Source organism: Meriones unguiculatus, chromosome 4, assembly GCF_030254825.1.
Source record: "Meriones unguiculatus strain TT.TT164.6M chromosome 4, Bangor_MerUng_6.1, whole genome shotgun sequence".
Taxonomy (NCBI): Eukaryota; Metazoa; Chordata; class Mammalia; order Rodentia; family Muridae; genus Meriones; species Meriones unguiculatus.
The window spans coordinates 37,326,841-37,344,637 of NC_083352.1; the positions used below are offsets into that span (position 1 = coordinate 37,326,841).

Consider the following 17,797-nt stretch of genomic DNA (forward strand, 5'->3'; position numbering starts at 1 on the left):
AAAGCACAAGCTCTGTGTGATTCCTGGAACCCACATGACACGTTTGGGGCCTAGCAGTGTGAGCTTGTAATCCCATTGCTGTCACAGTGGAGACAAGTAGGTCCTGGGGGCCACACTGGCCAACCACGTGATAAGCTCCAGGCCAAGGAAAGACCCTTTTCAGAAAGTGCCTAATATACTCAAAGTTGTCCTCTAGTCTGAACATGTATGTGAACACACACACACACACACACACACACACACACAATACAAATTGTTAGGATAAAATTAATTTTACTTTCTTCAATGATATTAGACCAGTGGTTCTCAACCTGTGGGTCTGGATCCCTTCACGGGGGCCACATAGAGATATCCTGCATATCAGATATTTACATTCATAACAGTAGCAAAATTATAGTTATGAAGTAGTGAGGAAAATAACTATGTTTGGGGATCATTACAACATGAGGAACTATATTAAAGGGTCCCAGCATTAGAAAGGTTGAGATCCATTGTATTAGACCACTGTTTTAAAGATTTAAATTATTTAAATACAAGTCAGCAGAATGTTCCATATTTGTCAAAGAACTAACAGGACAGAGGACTCTGGGAGTAGACTGAGGACCCTTCAAATGTACACTTGGAGAAAACAAATTGGTTCTTACCCTTGTGCCTCTTCAGTTGGGGGAAGCTGCTAATTGTAGTTGCTTGGATTATTTCCACTACAATTTGATACCTGATTTTAAAAGAGAGAAAGAAATGGTTCAATAGAGGATAATGCTATCTTCAGAGGTACCTTTAGACTGTGTTTAAGCTAAATAAATATAGCATAGGGGCTTTAGGGCAGGACTCATCAAAATAATTCTAATGGCCAGAACACCTATAAAATGTTAAGACTGTGCCACAGGTTAATCATTTCTGAGGCCCTAATGTAAGAGTCACTCAATTCTGACAGATTATTACTACCTGCTCCCATGACTGAAAAAAACTTTAAGGTCATGTACAACTTTGAGGGTCATGTTAAAGTCTTCCATTCAGCCTTCCCCAGTAACTAGAGACAATTGGTTTTCTCTCTTAAATTTCCATTTCTCCATAAGATGGCCACTAGTTACATGTAGCTATTATTGTTTAATTATATTAAAACCTTGGGATTGGGGCTGTAGCTCAATGGTGAAGCTCTTGTATCACATGTACCACATACAAGCTTTACATCCCATCCCATGTATTACTAATACATATATGTATGCATGTATGCACCTATGTATGCATACACACACACACACACACACACACATACACATTTATGTGTATATATAATGAAGACATCAGGCACATTTCCAGGGCTCAGCAGTCTCAGGATGTTCTGGACACCCTGGAATGTCCGAGCAGATCGAACCTTCTCTAAGTGCAGACAGTCTGCTGCTGGTCTGACCCCCCAGCCCTCCTGCCAAATGTCCTGGTGTATTTCTTCATTACTTCTCACAAGAACACCTGCTGTGGAACTCTGGCACGGTATTTTCCTGAAGCTGTCTTGGTACTTCTAATGTTGGGAGAGCCAAGAGCCGTTAGCTTAGAACATACAGAGCATGTGCTTAATAGGATCTCACTCAAGAAATAGAGAAAACTTTCCATGTTAGGTGACAGGTGCAAGCCTAGGATTGTGGCTATTTTGAGTGTACTGAGATTTATTTATACAGGTTTTGTTTGTTTGTTTGTTTGTTTGTTTTTGAGACAAGGTCTCACTATGTAGTCCTGGCTGTCCTGGAACTCTCACTATGTAAGACCAGGGTGGCTTTGAACTCAAGAGACCCACCTGCCTCTGCCTCCTCAGTGATGGGATTCAAGGCGTTCACCACATCTGGCTTAGAAATGAAGTTCCTCAGAATGACTCAGTGGTTGGTAGGTGCTTTCCTATCCACATGATCTGCCCCGAGTGTTCCATGTCCTCTCTTTGCATTTTGTTTACAAGTCACACAGTACAGCTGCTTAGCAGCAGTCCCTCCTCTAAACACAAATGCTGCTAAGCCTGGAAGTGCGGGCCCCAGCTTCCGGGAGTTAAAACAGGAGGATCACAAGTGTGAGGTCAGCCTGGGCTAGAAGGTAAGTGACCAGCCTGGGACACTTGGTGAGATGGTGTCTCAAAATGAAAAGGAAAGAGCCAGGCACAGAGGCTCACACCTTTAATCCCAGCACTCCTGAAGCATAGGACACCCAAGGCTACACAGAGAAAGCCTGTCAAACCCTGAGAGAGAGAGAGAGAGAGAGAGAGAGAGAGAGAGAGAGAGAGAGAGAGAGAGAGAAGGGAAGGAAGGAGGGAAGGAAGGAAGGAAGGAAGGAAGGAAGGAAGGAAGGAAGGAAGGACTAGTGGTGACACAACTTAGCAACAAACCCCCTGCCTAACACTCACAAGGCCCATTTTAAAAGAAACCAAACACCAGCAAACCACTGGTTGGCTTTTAGAGCAAAAATCACATAACTTTCTTCAGCTTTTCAACCAAAATCAAAGGAGACATACCAAAATGAAAGCTATTTACGAATTCCTCACAAATTTGTACCTTTTATTTTATTTTTATTTCTTCAGCTAAACAATATAAATACTGATGTCTGGCACTCACCATTGCAAAGACAAGCTGTCATTAGCACTGACACCCTGTCGCCTCTAGACTGCGGAAGACACTGACAGCTACCATGGTTTTATCAGGAAAGGCAATGCATTTAGCCCAAAATGCCTGAGCAGTTCTAGCAGAGGAGAGTAACGCAGATGTTGGAAAGGGCAGGATTCCAGAAAAGCATTCTCAGTGGGCAAAATGCATAGAAAGGCCCCTGACACATTTTATCTTTGCCTTTCTATTACTGTCCTGTGTGATGCCAAGATGTAATCAGAGGAAGGGACATGAGCCACTTCCATCTTCAGGGACCATAAAGACAAGGCCACATGTTCAGGATGGTGAAGTAAGAAGTGTGGAGCTTAGGTCTCCAGTGACATCCCTAAGCCACCAATTCAGCCCCACGCTGTCTCACAGTGTTTCCTGCATTCATGTCAGGGGGAGAAAGTTAATTATAAGTGACTGTGTGTGAACCTGTCTCTCAGCCAAATGTCAATGCAACTAGAAGACCGCTCTTGGAGAACTCCATACAGACAAAAAATATCTCTAGGCTGATTATATATTCAAGCTGTTTTCCAAATTGAAGCCTTGCTAGGAATGTTATGATAATAGTTTTCTGGTGGAATTGTCATCATTCTACCAAATAATGGCAAGGCACAAAAATGGCTCCTTATGTGACTTGTGCTACAAGTTGCTAAGTAGATGAGGAAATAGCTGACAGGAAGTCTCCATGTTCCTGGAACTACCAAAGCCTACCGCTTCCTAACCACATCCTTCACTTAAATCCTTGAGGTTTTAAGTTTATTCCTGGAACACACTGGCTTATCACTCAACTCCAGAGTGTGTCTGCAAACACCTCCCATATGCTGCAATCCAGATGTCTGAAATAGCCTCAGTGTCCATCCACACAGTGCTTCTAATCTGAAGTGTACCATAAGGAAACAACTTAACAGACTAGATCCCTCAACCCACTTAAAAAGAGAAAAACCGAAAATACCATATACACATATTCTGTAGGAACTTATATTAAGGAAAAGAACAGAAATAATCAAAACTGCTTTCAATAAAAAAAAAAAATGTTTTTCTTATGCTTCAGACACACAGGAATGAACATTGATGTGGTTGGTCTCTGCTTCAAGACACTCTGGGATATATCAGAGTCAAGGAAAGGGATTAAGTCTATAGTATTTATAATTAAGCAGTGCATGTAAATAAATGTTTATAAGACTTTAATTCTTAAAATATGAATGATGTGCATATTTATACCTGCAGACATATGACTTAAAATGAACCTAGATTACTCTGAGGCAAATGGGAACGACAGAAGGGCGGTTATATTAAAATGGTACAATTATGAGTCATTTAAAAGACATTTCTAAACGGTTCCTCTCTGTTTCACCCTCTTCCTGATATCCTTAGGCTTATGTCCCCATTTCTGCACTAGTGCCACCTTTTTTTCTGAAAATCCTGCTTTATTTGAGAAACGAAGTCTATTTCATTAGTAGGCATCCACTCAAGTGCATTGATTTGTCTTCTTCCTTCTGCTGTCACCCATTTCTTCTCACCTGTAGGTCACCGTACTGGCTCAACAGTCTGCTCTCCTCTCTCATCCAAACCCACCAGAGCACCTTTGTCAAAACTCCTCCCTATCTACTTTCATTCCATCTCTTCCTTGCTCAGGAGGGTCCCACACCCCAGCCTGCCTTCCCCTCTATAAGCAGACTACATCAGCTCTCTTTCATGGGAGATTTAATGCTATGACTGCCTTGTTTTTAGACCCACCTCACTCCACTTCTAGCCTGAAGATCTGCCTTACTGCTTAGCTGTTTATATCCACGTGTGTCTACGATGCTGGGTTATTGCAAACAGCCCAGGCGCTCCATTCTCTGGGGAGCTAGTCAAGCACAAGTAGTCCTTGAGGCAGTCCTTGATTGGACCTGTGTAGATTGTTGGTATATTTTTCCAAATTTGTGTAAACTCAAGAATTAAGAAAAGCAGGCTGGTGCGATGGCTCAGTACATAGTACATAAGGGGGCTTGCTCTGAGCCACCAAGCTTGACAACCTAAGTTTGAACCCTAAGACACTCATGGTAGAGGGAATGAACCAACTCCCCTAACTTGTCCATTGACCTCCACAGATGCCCTGAGAAATGCGAACATAGATACACCACAATATATAGCTGTAGTAAAGGAGAAGTAATGAAGGAGAAGTAGCCTAACCTGAATTCATTGCTCCCAGCTCCCGGAGCTGCCCTGCCTGGAGCCTCTCTTCTGGTACAGACAAGGTAAAAGGCACATCACCAGCTCCACCCGGTACCACCCCCCCCACTGTATTGACAAAGTGTGGCTAAACAGAGCTAGAGCAGGTTGGTGTTTATGAGCTTCCCCCTGACCGAAGCACCTGAAATGCACGGAGCTTCGAAGCAGACGATCACGCTCCTGCTGACTGTGCTCACGCCAGGCCTGCGGTTTTAGAAAGCTGCCTTGTAAGTTATACACACCAAACACAATCTCGGCAGTCTGTCCCTCTGTCTCTGCTTCTTTTTCTCTCCTGACCCTCCCCGTGTGTGTGTGTGTGTGTGTGTGTGTGTAAGAGCTATATAAACATTTTTAATGTAGCCATACTTTTACCCAATTAAAAAGGTATTTTAGTCCTGAGCCCCCAGACTCTCTAACCATGAATCTAACAGAATCAGGTTTATTCACTGAGGTCTCTAACACAGCAGGCTGGAGAATGCATGCTGGATGAGTGTGGAGGGCCAGGGAAGAGTGCAGCTCTACTCAGCTCACATGAGGCATCACTCACAGGCTTACAACAGGCTTCATAATGGAGGCCCCTGAGTGGATCAGGATCCAGCTTCCTCAGCAACCGTAATTTTAAAGAAAGCTAGATACAGTCCGTTATGTGCGAGAGCCCCATAGCTGAAGCTCTACATCTCAATTATAAACCGAAGGTGTTTCTGTGTGTAGAACCGACCTGGACTGCCAGTCAAAACCAGGGTACATGCTTCCTACTGACACAACTCCAATCATGTTTCTGATGGTCTAAGCTTTAGGGAAAAAACATTCTCAGTGATGAAGAAAACTCAAGAAGTAGAGATCACAATGACATTTTACAGCTGCCATGTGTGCACGGGAGAAATACTGCTTCCTATTAACTTGGTAGCCGGCTCTAGCGTCTGTTACCCCGGACTAATGAATGGATAGACAGACTTTTTTTTCTCTATGTGAGCCAATCTTTATTTTCTTGAAGATAACATATGTTCACTAAAGAAAATGAAAAACACAAAACCCAGTACTCAATGTTAATGTTGATTCACATCTGGCATATCTTTGTTCTGTTCAGTATTTTTTGGCTGTATGAGGCTTTATAAGACATACTATTTTAGAGGTCTTTTTTTAAAAAATCAATTTAAGGCTAATTTTAGGATTGGAGCGATGGCTCAGTGGTTAAGAGCACTCACTGCTCATGCTGAGGTCCTGAGTTTGGTTCCCAGCATCCATGTCTGTGACTCCAGCTCCAGGGTGTCCAACATTGTGTCCTGACTTATGAGGCATTCATACACACACACACAGAGAGAGAGAGAGAGAGAGAGAGAGAGAGAGAGAGAGAGAGAGAGAGAGAAAGAGAGAGAAAGAGAGAGAGAGAGATACACAAATATATGTGAACAAAAATACCATAAGTCCTTAAAGTTAATAATACATGTTGAGTAAAGTTTGCCTGAAGTATGATATCATATTACCTCAGCTCATTAGTTAATCCTATTTAGGTCAGATTTTTTTAAGCCCTTGGTGGAAAATCAGCATGGGTTCCACAGAGAATGACAGTGTCTAACTGTAGCATTACACTGACCTCCAGATACTTGAGATGGCAGGCCTGTGTCACCACGTCTGGCTTTCTACATGATTTGTGAACCTGCGTTCCTGCTACTTGATGGAGGCCTTTTTCTGTTCCAGCATTTCTAGACAAAACTGAATAGCTAACCCTGAGACTCTGGATTAGATAGTACATTGCTTACACATGGAAAAATGAATTCTCAATTATCTACCAGTAAACAAACTGTTATTAATCTCTGCCTTATTTCTTGACTATGAAATGGCTCAAACCTCACTTCCCTCAGCCCCATTCAACCCCAAAACTTAGCATTACATGTCAGTTGGTAACCAGCAGGTGATGAGTGTTCACAGCAAAAATAAACTGACTTGCAGACCTGGCTCTATGAGGTGTAACAACATGATGGCCACAGCTAACAATTAGGACTGTGCAAGGCTGGGCTAGGTGTGGTACACACCGACCTGGGGTTGGGTAGTTGCGCACGAGGCAGAGATGCCCATCCACAACTGCAGTGCTGCTCCAAAGCTAAGCATATAGTGAACTCTCTTGACTTCAGAGAGGTAACAAACTTACTTCACAGTCTCCTCCATCACATATCAGGTTACTCTAATGTTGAGTTTCCTCCTCACCCAAATGAGTGTCTGAGACACACTCAGCTATCTATCGCCAATGCCCTCTGCTATTTAAGACACCAATGGAAAGAACTGTGTTCTGAATTTGATGTGTTTCTTCTTTATAGAGAACAAAAAGATTGTCAAAGCGTATTTTCCTAAGAAATCCCACATCTTCCTGCGGTTTCTTAAAAGCAGATTTATTCTCATTTATTCCTTTCATAAAATTTTTCCAAGATTTACCTTTTTACACTCAGATTTTTTATCTCCTTGTCCACCCACACTAGTCTTTTGCTTAGCATGTTATTCTTGCTTATTGGGTTTAACATGCTCTATTGGTTTGTCCTGAAGTATGCTCAATCTCTTCTTTTAAGTTCCTTTACAATGTAATCTTATTTTATTACTCATAATTCACAATATGTTTTGAGAATCATTATTCAGAAACAGGGTGTTCAAATAATTATGTTCTTCACAAAAGCATGCAATTTAAATTATTTTAATCTATTATCTTCATGTCTGTGTGTCATGCTGTGGTTAGAATCTAAACTATCTTCCAAAGACTCATCTCTAGAGGACTTGGTCCCCGTTTGTGGCACTATTTTGAAGGTGGTTGAGCCTTTGAAGTGAGAATCTGGATGGCAGAACTAGGTCACCTAGGAATGTGTATCCATCTCTGGTACCAGCTAGTGCCCACGATTCTCTGGTTCACCAAAATGAAAACAGCTCTGCCACATGTTTTAGCCATTGTGAATAGAGATACTCAGATGACAGAGTGAAATCCTTGAAATAATGAGCCAAATCTTTCCCCCTTTACATTAATCTCTCAAGAATTTTTGAGCATGATGATGCAAAAGTACCTAATAAAAGCACTAAAACAAATTTAGAGATTTTTTTTAAATCCCTAGCATACATTCAAAGAGAAAATAGCAGTTCCATTCTATCACAAATTATTACTGCTAGAGTTATAATTATGACTGCTAGCATCCATTATGGCCTTGCCCATTAGTAAAAAGGAATAAATACCACCTCAATTTCAGGATGAAGTAGATAGTTTTTTCTTCTCCCAGCTAAATAATCTTCCATCTCCATAAATTTAACCATTTCAGTCTAAAGTGCTCTCTGTACAAAGTGTTTCGATCTCCACCTTGCTCTTTAAATAAAGGCCAGAAATAACTCTAAAACTGAAAACAAAATGAAATAAACAATAAACAAAAGCCTACTGATGACCATGTTGGTGGTCAATGAAGGCTCCGAAGTGTTGAGCTGCTCTGATTTCACTGATGCTCTGACAGTCTATTGTTGTCTTGATAACAGGTGAGGGTACCATTGGTGGCCCTGTTGTCTTAAAGGATTGGTGTTGGCAAAGACTTACAGTGATCCCCAGAAAGCTGGGGCTTCATATTGATGCTTTCTATCTACCTGCTAGAAAGCTACCGGGCTTTAGATACAGAATTTAAAGTCAAGCAGACTGAATAAGTAGATCCCAGCTCTACTTATTGACTATTTGATTTTGGCTGAATCACTTTACTTCCTTTAACCACCTAATGGGATTAATATTACCTAATTTATATGGTTATGATAACCAGGTAAGAACATGGCTATAAGGAACACAGTATTGTGCTTAATATATAACATGATAGATGTTGGACAAATGGTAGATTAAAAAGCAAAAAAATTATTTCCCTTTGTCAGCATTTGTTTGAAATATCCTTAAGTTTGTCAAATGTCCAATTCAGAAATGTTGCATTGTTCTAATGGTAGTATGAAAAACATCTATGTTGTCTCATTAAATTATAAGCATATGGTATGGCAGCACAAATAGCTAATTGCTTACACTACTTCCATTCTTTATTCCTTAGTAATAGAACCCTCCATTTAAAAAACTGGATCTATGGCTGCACAAATTAAGATATTTTATCCAAATATAAACAATATACACTGAAATGTCATATAGGAGCTTCCCGAAATTTAACAAACCTTCAGGACAAACATGTCACTACTTCCTATCCTTGCCTTTCACCTGTCCCTGGAAGGAGGATGTGATGGCTGTCACTCTGGACAATGAAGACTCTCTGAAATGCCCTAATGATGGTAGAGCACTAGGTTGAGAGGAGGTGGAGAGCCATGGCAAATGGAGCCTCTACACCAATCGCTAATGCCTGTTGTACAGTTTAGCTTTTAAGAAGCAAATGTGTCATCAATGGGAGACAACAGATTAAAATGAAAACAGACAAGTACTATATGCCTTTCCCCTTGAAGTAGAACAGTAAAGTCAAACTCAGGCTGGAAGATGGCTCAATGGGTAAAATGATGTTTCACAAGCTTAAAGACCTAATTTTGGGTTCCTAGCACTGAAGCAGGAAGCGAGATATGGCAGTATGTACTTGTTATCCCAAGCTCAGCAGCTGGACATGGGAGGTTCCTGAGCACTTGCTCCCCAGTGAGATCAGCCAACTGCTGAGCATCGGGTTCAGTGAGCAAAACAGATCTCTCCTCCTTCAAATTGCTTGTTTCAGGCTTTGTTTCTGTCCCTGTGATGAAAGCCAAACCAACCACACAAAAATTTCTGGCAGAAAGCCCAGGTATCTGTGTTTTTCTGTTGAGGAACAAATGTATCTCTACAAATACACTGGAGGATTATCAATACCGACAGCCCTGGATGCTGCTCAAGGCTGCAATCTGCCCTTTCTTTTACTGAAGGTTTTGTAAGAGCAGAACTTTCCACACCTCCCTTACAGTGTACTTGGACTCTAGTTTATCTTCAAAATAAGGGAACGCTCAGTTGCTTTGCTACTATGGTCCTGATTACTGAGTTTCACTAACAACTGCACCTGCATTCTGAACCCACCACTGACACCAGCAGTAGGAAACCTATGCATTTGTTCCCTAGTGTCCTGAAGCTAAGATGCTATTCACACATTTGGTTCCTGGAGGTTAGCAGCATCAGTCATTACTTCTAGAGAACTATGAAATGCTCACAGTATTGCCCTAACCTAACCACAGTATCGTCACTTCAAATCCTTGGATCCTAGAGAAAGAAAGGAAACAGCTATAAGTACAGACAGATATTCAACTGTCACTTTAGTAAAGCACGGATGAGTCTGGTCTATAGCCAGGGCTAAAGGCTACTAGTTCAGTACACTGGAAAGAAATGTCTCTAGCTCTAATAATCCCAAGGGGATATCCTAATAACACCATGAAAGTATCTTATTCTGACACAGAAAATAACTAGACTATCCCCAAACTATAAATACCACCCTTAACGGATTTACTTCATCTTTTAAATGCATCCTAGCCTAAAAGAATCAAATGACTTTATCTCCTCTAGAAAATATGTATTGCCTTCCAAAAATGCAATATATAAAACTGAATGATTTCATCAGCTGCTTAGCCTAAAAAGATCACATTTCCTGCCTGAGGCAGCAGATCTTCAGTCTGGTGAGAGTAGTCTGACCCAAACACTAATAAAGTCAGACAGCAGAGTACTCTAATTGTACCAGAAACCATCTAAAGATTGATCATGATCAAAGAAAGCAGCTCCATTAGGGGTTGCAGCCGCTAAGTCTCAGCACTGTCGACTAGACAAGCATCTAATGAAAAGCAATTTGGACAGTCAACAACAATAAGCAGAACCTGATCCTTACGGAGAGAGAAATTTTATATCAAGCAGTAATTAATCAAGTGCAAACACTTGATCACTTGTTGTGATGTCTACAACATCACCTACATTTTGAGTCAAAGAAGGCTGTCACTGCTTACAGCCATCCTGGGGGACTTTGCAGATACTGGACAAGATTCAGAGAATGAAAGTTAGCTCTGTTCCTAAGATAAGCTTAATTCCTCATAGATAAAAGTAACCCCAGTACAGGACACACAGGACTGCCTGATATCTTGTGCGACAAAGCCTAAAGAGCTGTGTCATAGTGCCAGAAAACGCTGCCTGAGGATATGGAGCATTTTCAAGGGCATTCTAAAGGTAACTCTGAATGCATGCACCTATCAATAAGAAAACGCCTGCTGCGGTATTTTCTCCCACGCTTGTTTGTGGAGCTGGCTGAAGGGACTGGAAACTCTTCTGGATTGCTGTGCTGCCATAGCTGATATTGCCAGTGGCATACGGCTCTTCAGGGGAAAAACCCAAAAATTCTAAATTAATTTTTTATTATCACACAAAACAGTTTTCTCTGTGACACTTTCATGCAGACATTTTCAATATGTGCATTCAATGAATATATGTATATATGTGTGTTCATATGTGTGGGAGCATTCATCTCTCACTTGGAGGCCCAAGGTTGATGCCAGGTTCTTTCTCAATTGCTCCCCATCTTATATACTGAGGTAGTGTCTCTCCCTAATCGCAGGGCTCGTCATTTTGGGTAAGTTGGCTAGCCTGCTTGCTCAATAATTCCCCATCTCTGAGCTCTGCATACTGCCACTGGAGAGTGCAGGAAAACTGCCACGGCTACCCAGATTTGACATGGGTGCTGGGCATCCAACCCCCAATCTTCACACTTGTGTGCTAAGCATTTTACCCAACAGCCCCTTTATGGATCGTTATTCTTCCCTTCCCCTCTGTCAATAAGAGGGTTTTCAGCCATTCTACACTTGATCTTAGCCAAAAGGCTGAAAAGCAATGGAGGCATTCCAGCCATATTAAAAGAAGACATTAACAAAATTTCCAAGAAGGTAGATGTAAAAAAAAAAAAAAAAATCCAACTAGATTCCACCATTAAGTTCAATTTAATTAAACCTGAAAATGTGTTTTACTTCTAAAACTGACACTTAAGAGCTTGGTTATCTGATAACCAGAGTACTCTCTTCCTACTAATTCTGTATACAGCTGGAAATACGAAGCCTAAGAATGAGAGGGAGGATACAAAGGAATACGACATATGGAAGAATTAGAATACAGAGGAAGACTGGCCCTGTGCTGTCCATGCTCCATCAGTCGCTCCTTATTGATAGTGAGTATTCTCTAGAAGCATGTGGTGGCAAGAAGAGGGAAGTGGGGCTGGAGAAACGGCTCAGAGGTTAAGAGAACTGTCTGCTCTTCCAGAGGTCCTGAGTTCTATTCCCAGAAACGACATGGTAGCTCACAACCATCTATAGTGAGATCTGGTGCCCTCTTCGGGCATGCAGGTGTACATGCAGGCAGAACAATATATATCTAATAAATAAATAAATCTTAAAAAAGAAGAAGAAGAGGAGGAGAAGAAAGAAGAGGAGGAGGAGAAGGAGGAAGAGGAGGGGGGAAGGGAGACCATCCATTTACCTTACTCTAGTTTACCCACAGTCACTGATATCGCTGTTTAAGTGTTACTAATGATGCTTGATGGCAGCTCAGAGGGCAAACACCCCAAACTGTTCACTATCCGATGAATGAGCAAGTAGGATGCGATATGTTCATCCACTGACATTTTTCTACCAGAAGAGGGAAGGGTGTGCTGCTGTATACTTCAGCACTGGTCAGCCATGACAGCCTTATGCTGAGCACAGCACCCAGACACATGTTGTCTTTTATATGAAATTCTCAGCAAAGGCAAACTCTAAAGAGTGAAAGTAGATTAGTGGCTGCCAAGAGCTAGAAGGAGGAAATGAGGGGAAGTGACTGCTTATGGATGTAAGGTTTCTCTTGCAGAAAAATAAAAATATTCTGGAATTAGAGGCATTAGTTATACATTCTTTGGACACACTACAAGAATCATTGAACTACACAGTTTAAAATGATGACTTTTATGGCATGTGAATTATCCCACCATTTCTGGAAGAAGAAAGCAAGCATTCTTTAGTTCAGCATTTCTGCTGTCTGAGTCCCATGTGCTGTCCTTCAACACTGCCATCTTGCTGACATGAACAGGAAGTGGTCTTTAAGACTCAAGTTCTCACACATGTGAGGGAAGAAAGGGGAAATACAGAATCTGAACTTACAGTGTGATCTTTGGCCAGCCTAAACCATCAGCCAAGTTCTCACTATGACTTGCTCATCTAGGATCAGAAGATGCCTTGTCTTTCTTGTTTATCACTTCTCATCTGCTTCATCTCCCATATGGCACACAGCAGCATTCTACAATTCTGGCCACTTGGCTACTACATTTTAGGGATAAAGTATAGGCCTGGAGTGTTGTCTCGGGTAAAAGTACTTGCAATTCTTGTAAAGGACCTGAGTTCAGTTCCTAGCACTGACACTGTGGCTCACAAGCATCTGGAACTCCAGTTCTAACAAATCCAGTGCCTTCTTCTGGCATCTGAGGGTACCCAACACACACAATTTGGTGCATCTGTACATGACTGAAAAACACTCATATACATAAAATAAATGTTTCTTTAAAAATTGTAAAGATGAACTATCAATTCTTATCACTATTCATTTCATAACAGAAATTGCGTTCACATGTAAACTGGCAGACAGTTCTAGAGAATCAAGACAAGGCTGGAGACAGTCTCAGTGGGTAAAAGCACTTGCACATGAAGCCAGGAATGGTAGAATGAGTCTGTGACCCCACAGACCTAAGTGAGATGGGAAGTGGAGACACAGAAATCCCAGAAGCTGATAAGCCCAGGCTAGCATGGTGCACACAGGGGCAAACAGGAGTCCCTGTTTCAAACAGTGACCTCCACACACGTAGCAGGGTAACCCCCCTCATAAACAACACATACAGAAGTTATTTTAAAGAAGAGAGAAAACCAGTACTTAACCATTTGAAATAATTAGTTCTGATTTTTAAAAATATCTTTGAAAAGTTGTTACCACTCTTGCCTATGTCACCAATATGCAGTGCCAGAATCCTTCAGTACACAAAATATAAAAATTCATCTACAGGTCTAGAACAACAGTGAGTATTGACTCTTGGAACTCAAGGCTGCTATCTTAAACTTGCTTGGCATCATCAAACTGTCTACACCTGACTTTCTGGGTAGAATGTTTACTAAAAGAAAAACTGGTTAAAAATTCAGAGTTTTACATTTATGAACATAAGGTATCTTCTTCTAAACAGCATCGCACAGAGAAATTATAATTCCATAGAGAATGGTCACAACACACACAGCACACAAGGAGACAGGCTGAACACATCAGATGATACATAAGTACAGGTATGAGCAGCACAGTATACAGACAAGTAGCTCAAAGCGAGGATAGGACTCAGGAGGAAGAAGCAAGACGAGTGTACGTCTGCCTGCTTTCTTTTTTTTTTTTTTTTTTTTGTCTTATTGATACAGAGCCTTGTGAGGTTGCCCAGGCTAGCCTCCAACTCACAGTCTCCTGCCTTAGTCTCCAGAGTTCTGGGATCACAGTATATGCTACCCTACCTGATTCTATGAGCTCTTTTTCAAAGGAAGCCATGGCAAGAAGGATCTATAAGTGGGTTGGACCTGTAAACTTAAGGTAATAAATGTGAATGCTGGCTCTTTGGTTCTCTCTCAGCTCAAGTGTTACACTTCTCAAGATGGAATCCATCAAGTCAGACAGATATGTGTGTGTAGTTCCATTTAGCACATTTAATATCATGCATGAGAGGAAATGCATAAATAAAATGCCAAGATAAATGCTCATAGATATTATTTATACATAAAGGCAGGCAATAAAATTAGTCATGGTATAGTGGGGAGACCGAGATTGACCCTGACAAAGCTGGTAAGAACACGGCATGTCCATTAGGTGGTGTGTTACCTACAGCAGAAGATTATGCAGCACAGGCTACCTCAGTGTTAACCCTCACTCAAAGGAAGGATGCATAGCTAACATCTCTGAAGAGTTTCAAGATCCAATTTCTCAGTCAATATTTTACCTTTTTATTGATGATTTACCAAAATTATTAATGAAATAAAAGTTGACCCACCAGGGTTTCCTTTTCTTCCCATTACATTCTAGAAACATTAAAACAGAAGGGATGTGGGGAAATAAACCCAGAAAAGCCACTCACTAGATGACAGCAAACAATCACAATGCGTATGCAGATACTATGAGAACAATCAACACATCCAAAGCATCTCAAAGGTATCTTCCTTTACAAGAGATGCCTGTGCTATTTTCAAATGTGCTTTCTCAAAATAATTAGTGAGGAACCCCTTGTTCCAGGCCCCAGCTCCTTCATTTTCTAAGACAAATGAAAATCAGCACAATGTTCTACTCTGTCATTTAAAACAAAACCACACCACACCCTCTCCCTCAAATGCTTTCCTATGGCAGGCAGGCAGGCAGGCATCTGAGCAGTTACACAGATCTCTGGAACAGCAGTAGAGCTTTCAAGCTATTATTACCTAATTCTCAGGAAAACCTAATGCCTTGAAAAAATTAATTCTAATTCCACTATGAAGGAGAAGCTGGACAAATGCAATTGTCACTAAATGAGAAAATTTATGAACTGCCTTTATTTCTGCTTCCCTGAAAAGAATTAACACAGACACTCTCTCTCACACAAACACAATCACATACACAATCACACACTCAAACACAATCACACAATCACACACACAATCATACAATCACACAATCACACACATAGACACACAAACACAATCATACCATCACACACATACCATCACAACCACATACAATCATACAATCACACCATCACATACACACACACACACACACACACACACACACACACACACACCTAGCTAGGCAAGGGACAACTGGTGCCTTTTATTGTGCTCTAATTGAAGGCCATGTACCTGAGCTGCTTCAGGAACTCCACATCAGAGTTGCTGTTGATGAGCTTGATGAATTCCTCATAAGAAGGCGCGTACGTGTAGGCTCTCTTGTGGTGCTCATTCATCTGCTCTCTGTACTCCAACTGGGCAAGGAGCATTTGGTTAATGTAATCAGGGTTACTTAGTAACTCCACCACTGGCTTCAAGACTGGGGGAAAGAAAACAAAGTACCATGGGAAAAAAGATCCCTTTTTAAAGTACACATACACCACAAAACTGAAAATGTGGGAAACATCTTCCACTAACCAAATGGGGGACATAATCACCACTTGAGCATTTTAAAACGTGTCTGTGTGAACACATGCATATACACACATGGGGCTGCCGATTCCTCTGTATAAGTTATGTATGGCATAACCAGTGCTTATTTTAAAAACTGAAAAGAATAATAAAAGAACATCTTTTAGAACTTGTATTGCTAAGAAAACTCTCAAAATTAAGTACACTGATTTTCCTCACTTCATAAGGTTCATTATGTTTTGACCAGTTTGGTCTAACAAAAGATGAATGTCACTCGATATTCCTCTATTGAGAATTCTCTGGTTAGTTCTGTTTCCCTTTTTTAAATTGGATTGCTTAATTTGTTGCTTTTTAACTTCTTTGGTTCTTTATATTAGGTATTAGCCCTCTGTCAGATATTGGGTTGGTGAAGATTCTTTCCCAATCTGTAGGTAGTCGTTTAGTTCTGACGACAGTATCCTTTGCTTTACAGAAGCTTTTCAGTTTCATGAGGTACCATTTATTGACTGTTGCTCTTAGAGCCTGTGCTGTTGGTGTTCTGTTCAGGAAGTTGTCTCCTGTGCCAATGAGTTCCAGGCTCTTTCCCACTTTTTCTTCTAACAGGTTTAGTGTGTCTGGTTAGGAGCCTGCCACAGAGGGCCTCTGACAGGCTCTGCCCTGCAGATTATCAAAGCAGATGTTGAGACTTATGGCCAAACTTTGGGCAGAATGCAGGGAATCTTATGAAAGAAGTGGGAAATAGGAAGATCTGGAGAGGACAGGAACTCAACAAGGAGAGCAACAGAACCAAAAAATCTGAGCACAGGGGTCTTCCCTGAGACTCATACTCCAACCAAGTACCATTCATGGAGATAACCTAGAACCCCAGCACAGATGTAGCCCATGACAGTTCAGTCTCCAAGTGGGTTCCATGGTAATGGGAAGAGGGACTGTCTCTGACATGAACATCACATCACCCTGAGTTGGGAGCAGCCTTACCAGGCCACAGAAGAAGACAATGCAGCCCCTCCTGATGAGACCTAATAGACTAGGAACAGAAGGAAGGAAAAGAAACCCTCCCCTACCAGTGGACTTTGGGAGAAGCATTCGTGGAGAAGGGAGAGAAAGGAAGGGATTGGGAGGGGAGGAGGGAGGGAACTAGAGGGGGGATACAAAGTAAATAAAGTGTAATTAATAAAAAAAAATTCTTAAAAAAAAATGAATGTCAATGTTCTGCCAACTGTTCAAAGCAGATGTTGAGGGAGAAACTGTTTAATTTAGGAACAGCATCACAAACCCACCCTCATAAGTTTAGAGTGGTTAGGAAATCAACTGACAAAGGACAAAGGACACATTTATTATTGTTGTTGTTGATGATGTTACTGTATTATATAAAGAAGATAGTCAATCAATGCATTGCTCTTATTTAAGATTCTTAAATAGGGAACATTCGTTTTAGATTTGTTTTTCTCCCATTTGTCTTCATCTACCCCTACTCCCCTTACAGGCATGTGGAGGCCAGAGGTCAACATCCAGTGCCCAAGTACTTTTTGAGACAGAGTCTCTCCCTGGCCCTAGAGCTATGTTTTGGATAGACTGGCTGGCCAGCAAGTGCCTAGGATATAGTGTCTCTGTACCCCAGGACTGGAGTTAAAGAAGTGTGCCTCCACACCTGGCTTTCACAAACTCCACTTCTCATGCTTGCACAGCATTTTAACCACTGAGCCATCTCTCTGCCCCTCTTCCACTTTTTATTCTGGGTATTTAGCTATCCAAATAAATCTTAAATGTTTCTTATTATGCTATAATATAGTACATATCATTTATTAAAA

General features: G+C 41.2%; 1 protein-coding gene across 3 annotated transcripts in view; it reads right to left on the reverse strand.

Moving 5' to 3' along the window:
• Positions 1 to 17,797, reverse strand: part of Snx25 (sorting nexin 25) — a 110,717-nt gene that overhangs the window by 40,769 nt on the left and 52,151 nt on the right. For all 3 annotated transcript variants that reach the window (XM_060381715.1, XM_060381717.1, XM_060381716.1), the window contains exons 5-6: positions 15,708 to 15,894; positions 645 to 715 (exon numbers count right to left, since the gene is read on the reverse strand). In XM_060381715.1, coding sequence (XP_060237698.1) covers positions 645 to 715; positions 15,708 to 15,894 — 258 coding nt within the window. The remainder of the gene's footprint in view (positions 1 to 644; positions 716 to 15,707; positions 15,895 to 17,797) is intronic.